Genomic DNA, 14,888 nt, shown 5'->3' with positions numbered 1-14,888 from the left:
GCTGCTGGACGGTAAAATTTCTAGGACTACAGAATGCTGCAGACTGACCGAGGACAGTGAGCCAGCGGGCCACTGCTCCGTACACCTCATCCAAGATCAGTATGACCACAAGGTTAATGATGGCGGCCGTGGCCTTCACTGTCAGCCGCACGTTGGATCGTGTCGTGGGGTTGGAGCTCATGTGCAGGGCTGCCTTTGTGGAGATTCTGTACAGGATCACCCCGAACACTATAGCAAATGTCACCCCTATCTGAAAGACAGGAACCATGATGGACAGTGAGCAGATGAGCATTCTTAGACTGTACTGTAAACGTGTGGAACACATACCATTAACAGCATCATGACGATGTTGGTCATGTAGGCTGGAAATCTGTCCTTACATGTCAGCTTCTCTTTTTCTGCCTGAAATAACAAAAGAACATTATGGAGTTGTAGAACTGTTCAGTGTTCACACCTAAACAAAAATATGAAAAGCAAAACAACATGCATATTAAAAGGCCAAATTAAGGTATAGAATTTTTGAATTTTGAAAGCTTTGCCAACATGAAATCTCTCCTCCTATTAGATTGTGATTCAGCTTCCCAACTTCCATCTCATCTTCTATATCCTCATTTTGAATGCTTTCAAATAAAAAGTTTGATTTTAACTTCACTCCAACCATGGCATGCGTTGGCAGTGGAAATATAAACAATACATATAACAGGTCATAGTAGGCAAATACAGATGGTCTCATTTATGAATTATATTGTATCATAACCAATCGGTTTATACCTTTTGTGATTTGTGCTCCTTTTTCAGGGTTTTCTGCAGGACTCTGAACTCGTACTCGGCCCTTGGGTGGTCCTGCAAAAATGAGTGTAAAAATGTTCAGATGTTCTTCTAGAGACCTAAAAGAGACAAACATTTATGTAAATTTATTTTTAGATTAGAATCGATTGAGATCTGAGGCAAAAAAGTACTTTGGCTGGGAAAAACAGTGGTTTAGTGTGGTAGAGTGGTAAGAGGTGACAGAAAATAGTGAGAGAATAAAATGGTGAGAACAGAGGGTGGGCTAAAAGGATATGTACATTAAAATGCATTCAAAACAGAATTGCATAGAAAGAAAAAAGGAAGAGTATTTCTGTGACTTCTGAAAAAAAAACTGTCCAAACCTTCAGTGCTTCCTATAAAGCCAAGAGGGAAAAAGAGGATAGCTGTTACTTTTCATCCTTTTATACAAAACACCACTGAGCCTTAAGCAGCACTATGCAAACACTTTACTTTAAAGTATCAGCTTCAAACATGAAAAAAATCTAATGTCTCATATATGGACAACAGCCTTTTTAAGGCCTGGCATCACACTTCACAGTGCCATAGCAATAAGGCTACATAAATATGGTCATTTCTAGTGATGCATCCAACATAGGTGCTTCTGGCATTTACATTTACATTTATGGCATTTGGCAGACGCCCTTATCCAGAGCGACTTACAACGTGCTTTCAAGTTAACATCGATGAAGTGATCTATTCCGGTTCACTAGGACCCCAACTATGAATACATCTATTTTATTCACTCTGTTGTAGATTCTGTACACAAGTTCGACAATAAGAAACTTACAATTTAATCGAAATGTTTGGCTTTGTAGGCCAGCATCAGTATTTTGAACCTGATGCGTGCAGCTACTGGGAGCCAGTGGAGGGAGCGTAGCAGGGGGGTGATGTGGGAGAATTTGGGAAGGTTGAAGATCAGTCGTACTGCTTTGTAGAGGTCGGATGGTACATAGATGTAGACCAGCTAGAAGGGAGTTACAGTAGTCCAGTCGTGAGATTACTAAGGACTGAACCAGTAGTTGGGTGGCCTTGGTTGACAGATAAGGGCGGAATCGTCTGATATTGTAGAGAAGGAATCTATATCAGCGGGAAAGATTGCTGATTTGAGTCGAGAAGGAGAGTTGGTTGTGTATTGTTACACCAAGGTTGCAGGCTGTTGCAGAAGGAGAGAGCTGCGAGTTGGCCATGAGACGAACAAATAATATGTGACCTTAATAATAATGACCTTAATACACATTAATTCTGCACATTTAATATGACCTAAAGGCAATATTATTTCTTTATCAGCTGTTTGAGTGACAGTCGTGTGCCTCTAGGTAACTGAAAGTCATTTTAAGACCACTTAAACAACAAACTAATTAGTACTGTCATGTCTGCGAGCTGACGGGGGAAGGAAGTGCACATTCTTGGAAACAAGAATTATTAAACAGAAACCAAAATGACACGAGGGCCGAAAACAGGGTAAACAAAAGGGGGAAAACACAAATTAACCCACAGGCGTGTGGCGATTGCCAGAACTGAAAGCTGTACACATAAGTTGCACAGTTCACAAAAATGACGCCGCAGACGATGGGCTGCTTCACAGTGCTTTTTAAACCGCAGTCCTGACCTGGCCCAGGTGTGTCTATAGGAGCAGCCAATCCTGACAAGTACCACGTTCAGCCATATATAAAATGGAAAAGTCTATAATAGTACATTTGTGAGATTAGGTTGAATGGTCATTCAGTTTGGATGACACCATGGCCCCATTTGTCAGCATCTGAACATTGTGTGACAATCCAAGAAAATTCGATAAGAATGAAAAACCTGGCCTTGGCATAGTGCTGTGATGCAGTAACACAGCCTAAAAATACATGCCTGGTCTACCTTCAGGTACACAGCACCGACTGTCTTTTTCAGTAATGCTAAACTGTCTTATTTTGTCTCGCTGCATTTTATATTATTTTATTTTTTTAGCAGACAAATGCTCAACATGTGCCCAGTTTGTTCCTGCTGCTTTCAGGTCTATTTATGAGAGTGTTTTAGAAGTGAATAGCACTAAGTAATTTGGGTGCATAATGCTGCTTTACTCAATAATATGAAAACAGGACAAAAAAAATAAATAAAAAATTTAGTATTTACCTCCTCTTCCTCAAATCCAGTGAGATCCCATTCGTAGTTCAGGCGCATCTGCCTCCTCTTCCAGTGCTCCATAAACATGGCAGCTGCAGACAGCAGACAATGCAAATTAGACATTGGACCTTACAAGCCCATGTGGCCCTGCTTTACAGGACTTAACCAAGTCTTTTTATAGAAAGTTCCGTAACAGGAAGCAAATTGTTGAAATTGTTTTTGTTTTTGAATAATGGAGTTTTCTGACACATGTGAGCGGAAGAGAAATAAATGGTTCAATTTAAGATTCACACTCCTTCTCAAGGACATTATTAAAAGGGAGAAAATACTAAAATTAGTTTCGTATTGTTCAATTATTCACATTTTAATTAGAAGCATGATCAATGTTACATGATTAAAGGAGTGAGACTAAATTAGACCAGGTTTTTGACCTGTAAAGGAGGGAAAAGTGAACAGTTCATGCAGCTTCGCACACAGATTCTTTTTTTGTATATATTTTATTTACAGCAGCATTCATCAGACACCCTTATCCAGAGCGACTTACAATCAGTAGTTACAGTCCCCTCCTGGAGACACTCAGGGTTAAGTGTCTTGCTCAGGGACACAATGGTAGTAAGTGGGATTTGAACCTGGGTCTTCTGGTTCATAGGTGAGTGTGTTACCCACTAGGCTACTAGCACCCAGATTTATCATCACATTGTTTTTGATTTTTCCAAACATAGTCCCCCTTAAAACTAAACTTTTCAACTTGTAGTTACATATTCAGTGTTTAAGGTGGAGTCTTTTTTTTAAAAACAGGCTGCAAGAGTGGGAGAAGAGGAGTGATTGTGGAAAGGGGGTGAGTGGTACGAGTAATATTTGAGTGTGGAAGATTAAACAGTGTGAAGCGCCCAAATTGTAAAGACAAGCTGAATTTAAAGATCAGGATTAGATAAAAAAAAAAGTTAAGTGATTGTGAAACACTGCAGCACAGCACACGGTGACGCAATGAAATGTGTCCTCTGCTTTTAACCATCACCCTTAGTAAGCAATGGGCAGCCATGACAGGCGCCCAGGGAGCAGTGTGTGGGGACGGTGCTTTGATCAGTGGCACCTCAGTGGCACCTTGCCGGTTTGGGATTCAAACCAACAACTTTCCGATTTCGGGTCCGCTTCCTTATCCGCTGGGCCCCCAGGATGAGTAGGATGACTGTTATTCACTTAGCTGATAATGAACCCCACTACATCTGAGAGGAGATTGAGTGAGCTGTTATCTAGTTGGTGTGTGTCTCACCCCACAGGGCCATGAAGATGGAGAAGAAGACGGTGGCAGGGTTGTCGAAGAGATGGCTGGCACGGGCTGTGGCACAAGCCGAGCTCAGGTTCCAGTAGCTGCAGACACGGTCGCAGAGTGGGCACATGGTGAAGTTCTTCCTCACGTCACAGATCTCCATGCTGCCCACCAACAGCCAGACACAAACACAGCAAATATCAGAGCCCCTCCACCTTCTTATTCTAACATCAATATGAGGCAAGTACTGACACCCTGAGGCCACACATATGGACACTGGGAATATTGACACTAGCGAAAGAGTTAATAAATCAAAATCTCTGTCTAACTGTGTCAAATTAGACATTATGTTTCTCCAGTAAAAATGCTGCTTTTGTGATGAGATGTGCTATAAAAGTGCTACTTTTGTGATGAGATGTGCTATAGTTATGAACCCCCATGTACTGTACAGTACAAGCCCTGTTGTCACCACTATTGGTATCAGGTGACTACTCCTGGGGTAGTGGCTAATGTCCCTTCAAAATGAGCATCCATATGGCGTCTATCTTTTAAATCTAACTAAAGTACCAGCACAACAGTGAAAGGAAGCGCTGGCCGTGAAAAACTAGGTGAACTCAACCCTGATCCAGGATAACTCTACAGAATCCAAATAATCCTGACATTTACAACAGCCAGAGAGGAACCATGTCCTGTCAGCCAGATGTTTGGCTTCACGCTTCACCTCGTCTCTCAGCTTCCTGTGCCCGCAGCCAGGAGTAGTGGAACTGCAGGTGGCAGGACACTGACCTCTGATTCATTAATACTTTAATATGCTGCATTATTAATGCTCTTAGGAAGTGCAAGTGATTTAGGAAATCGGTCTTCAGCCAGACTATAGTTACAGAGGTGCTTTTAAGATGTTGGTGGTAAATGGTTCGAGCTGATTTAAGAAGCGGAACTGTAATGTCAATATAAAATATTCTGTTTGACGATACAGTATCACAGAAATGCTGTATTGTCATAATATTGTATTTCATTCACCTGATGAAGATTGATGCTTCCTGCACTTTATGAAAAAATGCGTAATGTAACTGACCTGGGAATGTCATCGTCAACGGTGACACATCCATACAGAAACACGATGACCCCGACCAGGGAAGCTGGGATAAGCATCTGAGTGTAAACACCCAGCCAGGCAAAGTACAGGCCAATCTTCTCCCCAAAGTACTTCCTACAGGTAGAGGAAATGGGACATTAACCCTTTTAACTCAGCACCATAGACAGCAACACTAAAGACCAAGTGCTAAGGGCGAACATGTATTTAATTTCCATATACTAGTAACAAGTAACAATGGGGTACTCTGATGGGGTAAAAGTTGGTTCTAACTGCAATTGCATAATTATAAGTGTAGTTATGTGTCATGATCCGGACCGGCAGGGGTTGACTCCGGATCCGGAGTCCGGACCGGAGTTTCATGTTCGTCTCGTGTAATGTTCCCTGATCGTGTTCACCTGCTGTCTATTTATATAATTGTATAAAGCTCTCCTGTTCGTGTCTGTTCGCCGTCGGGTCATTGTGCATGTTAATATTCCCTTGTCTCGTGTGTAGTTTGTATTAAACCCCTGTCCTGTGATTGTGCGAATGCGTCCTCCTTCACCGCCATGTCCAGCCCACCCGTGACATTATGCAATATATGTCATAGGCCATGAAGCATATTTGTCATTTCTTCTGTCTAGGACCGGCAACACGGTTGCTGGATGGCAATGACCCATCGCTCTCTTTCACCAGCTACACCCCCCGCACCACCTTGTTCCTCCTCCTCGCTGTCCATCTCTCTTGCTCAAATCATCTTTGCGGACCGCGAAGTCAGGGGATTTGGCGCAGAGCTCCTGATGGTTCAGGACGTGTGCTGTGGGAGGTGCATAACCTGCACCATCTTCCCACCAATCAGCCTCATCGGCATTCTGAAGGATTGCGCAAGTTCCCCCTCGACAGAGTGTGCACTATGGGGGGGCGGAGCCCCTGTGCCCAACTATAACAAAGCCTCATCGCCGCTCTCTTCATCTTCTTCTACCCTACAGCCACTCAACCACAGACAGGTCCCCTTCTGGGTGCTGCAGATCATAGCGGGATTGTTTACCTTCCAGGGTGCAACTCACCACGGCTCGACCCCTGCTTCAAGAGGGTGAAACCACTCTGGGAGATTACGGGGGTTATCTTAACGGCCTATTTACCCATGCCAGCACTCGACCCGCCCATGCCCCCCGTGCCCACTCATCTTGCTTCCCCCCTCCCTTCGCTTATTTGGCTTTCTGCACATCTTGGTTTGGCTGTTGCATTCTATTGGGTCTCGTGGTTGGTTAGAGAATGACGCACAGAACAGGGAAGTCATTATGAAAAAAAAAGGAATTTATTAATAACAGAAAGATGGAACGAGGGCCAAAAAGAACAGAAAAGGGGAGAACATAAACAAACCCATAGCGTGTTGCAATTGCCACAACAGAAACAAATACATGGATTATGTCCAGTCCACGTCAATGCAGCAGCGTTGTCCTGCTGCAATTTCTTCATTTTTACGGGGCTCTAATCACAGATGCCTATTCGGCGGCAGCAGTCCGTGATTAGAGCCCTGTTGTGAGCCCAGCTGCACCCAGTCTTGACACTAATTGTCTGTATTTTGAAGATGAGGGAGTAACTACTCACTAAACCATTTTTATTGGTGTGTAAATATTAATGAAGAAAAACATGTTTAAATGGTAGGAGCCCATATCATGAACCTATCGTGCACCCTCACATTCTGAAGATTTAAATCCGCTCCTCCACTATAAGTATCTTGGGGCAACATCAGCTGCCACAAAAAACACAAATTCTCAACACATGTCCTATGCATACCATAGTGAATTCTGTGGAGAGCCCACTAGTCAGTACAAATCATTTTGCACACACACAAAAAAAGAATTTAAAAAAGAATTAAAAATGTACACAGTGAACAACTTTTGAAGTGTTGATGGTGGTCTGGGCATTTGTACCTTATCAGGCTGATGGGCTGGTATTTGTAGAAGACACTGTAACTGGCCCACTCCTCATACATGAGCTGAAAGAGAAGAGCAGCACAATCCCAGGTCAAAATGAAGCAGTATCAAAATTATACTTATAACTCACAATTTTCTCCCTAAAACGATTGGAAATATCAACTCATCCAATCACAAAATCCAGGTCTACTGTTGAGTTTGGAAGAACTTAAACCCAGTGCAAGTCAGTACTAGAGCATTAACAACTTTTTTCAGTTCATCATCAAAAATTGAAGTGGAGTCAATCTTCACATATACAATCTCAGCCGCCAATCTCAGCCACCAACATTTTACATCCCCTGCTGTCCTTCGTACGTCTCATCAAAATATATATCAGTTCTCAGTTCTCTGTGGGTGTGTGAATTTGCTAATAAAACTGTAGCACACACACTGGTAGTATTTCCAGTATTTTTTCCAATAATAATATTTAACATGATCAGAACAGCTGTAAGGTGCATAGCTGTGGGTCAGGCTGTCGGTTCCTTTTTTTTTGTGTGTCTTTGGTTGTGGTGTGGCAAAATATTCCATGCTGGCCAAGTCCCTGCGGTAGACAGAGGAAACAGGAGAAGTGTTTACCACACCTTACAGCATGAGTTTACCCTATAAGCTCCCGGCATCATCTGCCACCACCACCCTCAGCGTGTGAATAATTATCCTCGATTGGAAGGCGGCACGCTTCAGGTTCAGTTCTGCGCAAGGCAGGGTTCAGCTGTGCAGCTGTGGGAGGGGTCACTCACACCACTACTGTCCAACCATCTTCCCTCATGGAGTAAGTGAGAGGAAACAAGACATGACTTGTGCCTCTGAAAACAACGTGGCAGTGGTGGCCTAGCGCTCAAGGAAGTGGCCCCGTAATCAGAAGGTTGCCGGTTCAAATACGCCAAGCTTCCACTGAGATGCCACTGATCTAGTAAGCGCTGGTCCTATACAGTGTTGATATTTGGCTTGTGCTCAGTCAAATACTTGTAGAAGTATTCCTGAGCCCATGTCACAGTTTCCATTATAGACACATGACCTAAGGGTTCAAAGGTTCGGTATTTTTAAAAAATCAATAAACTATAAATACTGTCTACAATTTTGTTCACCTTTGTTTTATCTTTACATTTTCCATCCTTTATAGATTGAGTTTTATTATAAAGATATTTTTTTTACATATAATTGTATCTTTGAGCTGTCAAAGTAGGTGTGGAAGTACATAATTATCTGCATAATTCTTATTTCTCATGAAACTGAGCACTGTCAGCCTTTAGAAGTGAATGTTAGGACTGGGTCTAATTGTGCCAAGCCTCTGTCAGCAAACTTGCACCATCTTCATGTTCTCAACTGAGGCAATCAGAAGGTGATAAGACCAGAAGGACAATTCTTCTGTTGGCATGGTGCTAATTTTCTTTTATTGCGGAATGAAATAGCCGACTTACTTATAGAGCAGATGTATGCATAATTATAGCTCCCGCCCACAGCCCTGTTGTATGTCACACATGTGAAATGCGAGTCATGTCCCATAAAACTGTCATTTGCTGTTATAGTGATATTGAAAACTGCAACACATTTGCAACTAACACTTGTGTGTTAGATTTTGCATTGACTGTAATTTTTACCTAGAAGTCTAGAATATTTTTTTCCAATAACAAAATATTTAACATGATCAGAACAGCTGTAAGGTGCATAGCTGTGGGTCAGGCTTAAGGCCAAGGGAAGCCCAGACGGGATCTTAGCACATGATCAGATGCCCGTAAAATGATCTGCTTGTGTGAGCACCAGTGCTCGGATGCCACCCTCCTCTCCTTCATCCCAAAGTCGGGTGCTTGGTTACAGCTTGCTGTGTGTTGCACACCTTGCCCTAAAGAGTACAGTGCCAGTGCACACCACTCTGTCATTAGCGCTCTCAGCACTTGAAGGGGTCTGAGTTATTCTGGCTTTTGACACATAGTGCCCCTAAGGTCACACACATAGTGATACTCTTGGACTCTAGCAGATTGTAACGAATATGCGCTGCAAGAAAAAAAGAGCAGTGGCCACATGCACGACAGAGGCACCATAAAATAAGCACCCAGAGCTGAGACTTGGATATATGGCGGGCACATCTTTAGAGGTCGAAGTATAGATTTTTACAGCCATGCTGAGCTCACCTATGCCCAAGGGAGAAAAGTGTGAACAAGTTCAGTTCTGCTAAGCTGTGCTCACAAGCCATTTCTCTAAATCCAAGAATTGTTTGATTCTGTGTCAAATCTCATGACAGAGTATTCAACGAGTGTATTATTTAATTTGAACAATCCATATGTTAATTTACACTCCCCACACCTGGAGATCAGTATTGGGGAATAATGGGTTACATGTAACAATGCAATTTAATAACATATTTTTTGTAAAATCCATTACAGTTACTGGAGGAAAATGTTTAATTAATTTACAGTTACGTATTGAAAGATTCGTGATTTTTATTATGTCTTAATTTTTGTATACAAATCCTTACAGCTTTGTGTTAGTCAATCAGCACTGAGCACTGTGAAGTGAGTCAAATGTGACCAAAATGGAGGAGAGGTTGACTATAGCAGTGAATATACAGTGGGTATGGGGAGTATTCAGACCTCCTTAAATTTTTCATTATTTGTTATATTGCAGCCATTTGCTAAAATCATTAAAGTTAATTTCTTTACCTCATTAATTATTATATGATTGGACATGATTAGGAAATCCACACATCATGAGATCAAAGGAAGTGCCTGAAGATCTCAGAGACAGAATTGTGGCAAGGCATAGATCTGGCAAAAAAAATAAATTCTGCTGCACTTAAGGTTCCTAAGAGCACAGTGGCCTTAAATGGAAGACATTTGGGACGACCAGAACCCTTCCGAGAGCTGGTCCTCCAGCCAAACTGAGCTATCGGGGGAGAAGATCCTTGGTGAGAGAGGTAAAGAAGAATCCAAAAGATCGCTGTGGCTGAGCTCCAGAGATGCAGTCGGGAGATGGGGGAAAGTTGTAGAAAGTCAACATCACTGTAGCCCTCCATCAGTCAGGGCTTTATGGCAAAGTGGCCCAAAGGAAGCCTGTCCTCAGTGCAAAGTACATGAACGCACGCATGGAGTTTTCTAAAAAACACAGATTCTCTGGTCTGATGAGACCAAGATAGAACTTTTTGGCCTTAATTCTAAGCGGCATGTGTGGAGAAAACCAGTTGGGACTGTCCTATACAGTCCCAACAGTGAGGCATGGTAAACAGTGCCAGGTTTCAAAATCCTTTCAACAGTTAAGAATATTCATTCATAATTTATTAATCATTTGTAATAGCTAAAAGATATTTTCATATAGTAATCAAAATAGTTACGCTACTATTACATTTAAATAGCATAATATTGTAACTGACACATTACATTTCCAAAGTAATCTTCCAAACACATGGCAATATATTAAACCTCTCAACCGTCTCTTTCTGAAAACAACTGAACCCATGAAACATCTGTATTTTAAAATTGTACTCCATGCATCAACCTCATTTGTGACATAAATTAGGTTGTAATTCTGCTGTAGCACTTTGCTCATTGGACAAATGTGTAATTTGTAATATTTCAGAATTCAAGGATTGGTGGAATTTGAATCTAATTGGACAACTGAAACATTGTGTAATCCTATTCATTCATTGCATTCTGTTACTTGATGAAAATAAATGATTAACACTTTCATTCTTGAAAGTATTCTTAGCCTACCTGCCTAACACTTTTGCACAGCACTGTATACACACTAAATTTACTATATTTATGTTATCTTATTATATTTATGATTCAGGGTTAAAAAAATACAATACAATATAATTTCAGGTTCTCATCTGTGGGAGAATTAAATCTAAAGTTAAGACAAAAATTTAGGTCAAAGTTTTTTCTAAAATCATCAGGTTAGTAAAACCTTAATAATCGATCCAATACTCAATACTGGATTATTAACATTCATTAACATTTAGTTATGATACCTAGAAAATGCCCAGTAGTGTTTTGAGACAACGGTTCAGCAGTGTGAACAATGTTATATATTTTGAAAAGGTATTGATGGGCTCAGCCCAAATCAGCAGACCCAAGAATCCAGAAACTGCATAGTGCTGCACACCATAGTTCCATCATTATCAGAATGGCCGTATCACTGCGGAGACCCACACTCACCTTCCTGTCATTGGGCTCTGTGCTCTCCCCACCCACGTCACCCTGTGAGAATAGCAGAACATCTTCATTAAGTGCCCGATAGAACGCAGTTATCCAGGTATAACAACAACTACCATCTATTTAATATTTTACTTGTTCTTGTTGTACAGTGCATGTGGATATATTTTAACCAGTGTTTGGTTTTCTGTTCACATGTTTTATGATGATGTTTAGCCACTGTCATTTTGGATTTTGCATATGAAAGATTGATTTAGGCGTCCAACAATACAGTTTGTGTCACATCAAACATGAATAATATTATTCTCATTTTTGTCACGACAGGGCAAATACCTTTGCATGATGGCAAAAAAACTAAGTGCACAGATAAGAAAGTTTTAGTCATTTAACCGCTAGGCAGTGGTGAAGCAGCCCCGTAATCAGAAGGTTGCCAAGGTGCTACTGAGCTGCCACCGGGCAAAGCACCGTCCCCACACATGTGTCACCGTGTGCTGTTCTGTGTATCACAATGACAATCACTTTCACTTTAGTGAATTATGAATGATGGCCACTGTGTACAGTGAAATAACTTTAGAGTAACTGCTTTTGTTTAATTTTACAGTGCTTACTGTGTTGACCATGTAACCCTCCAAAAAAAGAATCTAATTTGCACCTTTCTCAAAAGTTCATAAATAAACACAGTGGTGGCCTAGCGGTTAAGGAAACGGACCCATAATCAGAAGGTTGCCGGTTCCAATCCCGATCCGCCAAGGTGCCACTGAGGTGCCACTGAGCAAAGCACCGTCCCCATACACTGCTCCCCGGGCGCCTGTCATGGCCGCCCACTGCTCACCAAGGGTGATGGTTAAAAGCAGAGGATGCATTGTGTTGTGTCACCGTGTGCTGTGCTGTTCACTTTCACTTCCTCTCACATTGAGAGCTATGATATTTGTGGCTTTGAGTCTGAGGTCGAGGGCACCAAATACTCACATCATGTAAAGGATAGGCCGCCAGGTAAACCCCACTACCCAGCAGACTTGTTATTCCTGGGGGACAAGAAAGTGAAGAACATTTTCTATACCCATATGCATTTTTTATGTATATATGTATTAGGTTCATATTTTAAACGGATTAGGGTATAGACTGTAGCAAACAGGAATGAACACTATGGTACAAGCACTGAGCACCCAGAAATCCAACAGGCCAATAAAACTCAAATTGTCGGTGACCTACCCCGCCTCTCTACGACATTTACTGCTTTACACTCGTACACTCAGCATCGTTAATTATATATTCTCCCCTGCCCTTGTAAGGGCATATGGTGCTTGAAATATCATGGGCAGCAGTGACTACCCAGAAGTCAATTTTTCAGACTGAGTTTATGTTTATCTTCATATTCTTCAAATGTTTAAAAGATGTCACAGTTCCCTGCCTTTACCCATTCATCTCTGCACCACAGTGAGTGTACAAAAATGCTTTTAATCAAAGGCACATCATATTACAACAATGTTAATTTGCTAGAATTTGGAGCAAATTTCATTAGCTTACCCATGCTATATTTGGCCTTAGTACATTTAGTACGTTTTAAGACTTCAAATACCTAAAGAGCAAAAAATATAATTATTACTGACTTATATAGCTTTAGAGTTGTAGTGCATCACTTCTGTTTTCATACTTACTATAGAGCTTCTGGTTTTACTATCAAAAAAGGAGTCTCTATCTGATAAGTCAAATCTGCAGAAAGACAAATAGTTTGGATGAGTGCAACATTTACATTTACAACATTTATCAGACGCCCTTATCCAGAGCAACTTACAATCAGTAGTTACAGGGACAGTCTCCCCGGGAGCAACTCAGGGTTAAGTGTCTTGCTCAGGGACACAATGTAGGTAAGTGGGATTTGAACCTGGGTCTTCTGGTTCATAGGCGAGTGTGTTACCCACTAGGCTACTACCACCCAGTGTTGACTGTTAACAGTGCTTCTCAACAGTGCTTGGATTCATGAAACGTGCCACAATTTGAAACAAATATATGCATGTAGTTTGACTTTATTGAGAGCAGCAAGGGAAGACTGCTGGGAAATGCATGTCCAACTGCTAGAAAATGAGGCCATGAAACAAGCCCAAGCTGAAACTACAAACCATCCAGAGCAAAAGCATGCTCCCCTATTGCACCGACTTATCATGCTCATCATAACTTTTACATTTTAAATGCCTGATATCATGTGACAATGTTAATGTTGTGATAACACATCATGCTAAACTGCTGAGGTTTGAGGTACAGGAACCACTTATTTAGAAAAATGAGGCGGTAGGAGACTCACAGGTGCTGCTTCTCTCTGGAGAAGGGGTAGGAGAGGTGCTTAAGACTTTGTGTCCGGTTCTCCTCCACATTGGGGTGAAGCGGCTCAGTCACCTTGTGGATGAATGTGTTGATCTTCTCAACCACACTGCTGCCGTTCTTCACCTCATATACCTGAATGGAGGGTCCCCAAACTTGCATTGAGTTAAATAGATTGAGTGGATCTCTAATACACATGAACTCCCCATATCTGTGAAGGGCCAAAATGTAATATAAATACAAATCAATAATTAAATAAGAACATGTGTAATGACAGGAAAATTAAAAAATCAATAATTAATTCATTATGACAGGAATTATAAAACTGGAAATTAAAAAGTAATTATTAAATGTGTCATATTGAAATATTTCACAATTTTGCATAATTTTGCATAATTTTATGCATTCAATATTTCACATTGAATGCATAATGCATGACTTCTATCTGTCAGTCTGACCCATCAAAGAAAGTGGACGGGACCAACACTGATCTAGTTTGATATCAGTGATGACATTGCACCTCTACAGAAATACAGAGACTTGCCCACTAAGCCAAGGTTGGTAAGTCACATTCAATAAATATCTACACAGTTCAATATGAGAAGAACAATTATTCCTTTTAAATCTTTACCTTTTTCGTGGGCATCTTCAGCTTCATAAACTCTGCCTCTCGGCACAGGATATTCCAGGGAGCATGGATCTTTACGAAGCCAACACCCGGTGTTTTTGTCTGCAGGACATGAAATATACCACACAACAAATGTCGGTGAACACTGCACAGATGATGACAAGACACTGTAGGCTGCCAGACCAAACTAAAGTTAAATCATATTTTGTTGTACCATCTGTAATTGCAGTATCAGCATTTATTACCATGTAGAGGCGAATTAACCTCAATATAGCATATTTGGCAGCACAACCTAAACATTTTCACTTTGGTTTAGGCCAGGACACATGCTTCAGGACTTTAGTTTTTAGCCAGGCTGACCAGCATGAAACTAACTAACTGATAAAAGACTGTTTTAACTGGTAGGAAAAGTGTGGAATTAGCTGCATTAGCTGGTCCACCAGCTTTAACAATATTGTTATTATCATATTAAGAATTTCTAAAATGTCTTCAATGTCTTAGAATTGTAGAAAGGATTGTGGAAGAACGTTTTGACCAAACAGAGAGGTAG

General features: G+C 41.2%; 1 protein-coding gene across 4 annotated transcripts in view; it reads right to left on the bottom strand.

Moving 5' to 3' along the window:
* LOC114794508 (anoctamin-1-like) overlaps window positions 1–14,888 on the bottom strand; it is a 32,635-nt gene that overhangs the window by 9,054 nt on the left and 8,693 nt on the right. For 2 of the 4 annotated variants that reach the window (XM_028987103.1, XM_028987105.1), the window contains 14 exons: window positions 14,342–14,440; window positions 13,694–13,845; window positions 13,050–13,104; window positions 12,919–12,970; window positions 12,361–12,416; window positions 11,395–11,436; window positions 7,202–7,266; window positions 5,268–5,402; window positions 4,196–4,356; window positions 2,932–3,014; window positions 1,152–1,163; window positions 772–843; window positions 328–402; window positions 49–250 (listed from right to left, as the gene is read on the bottom strand). In XM_028987103.1, coding sequence (XP_028842936.1) covers window positions 49–250; window positions 328–402; window positions 772–843; window positions 1,152–1,163; window positions 2,932–3,014; window positions 4,196–4,356; window positions 5,268–5,402; window positions 7,202–7,266; window positions 11,395–11,436; window positions 12,361–12,416; window positions 12,919–12,970; window positions 13,050–13,104; window positions 13,694–13,845; window positions 14,342–14,440 — 1,261 coding nt within the window. The remainder of the gene's footprint in view (window positions 1–48; window positions 251–327; window positions 403–771; window positions 844–1,151; window positions 1,164–2,931; window positions 3,015–4,195; window positions 4,357–5,267; window positions 5,403–7,201; window positions 7,267–11,394; window positions 11,437–12,360; window positions 12,417–12,918; window positions 12,971–13,049; window positions 13,105–13,693; window positions 13,846–14,341; window positions 14,441–14,888) is intronic. The other 2 variants (XM_028987104.1, XM_028987106.1) reach the window with 1 other exon arrangement.

The sequence above is a fragment of the Denticeps clupeoides genome, chromosome 7 (assembly GCF_900700375.1).
Source record: "Denticeps clupeoides chromosome 7, fDenClu1.1, whole genome shotgun sequence".
NCBI lineage: Eukaryota > Metazoa > Chordata > Actinopteri > Clupeiformes > Denticipitidae > Denticeps > Denticeps clupeoides.
Note: the sequence above shows the minus strand (reverse complement) of the source record. Positions and strands in the feature narration are given on the sequence as shown.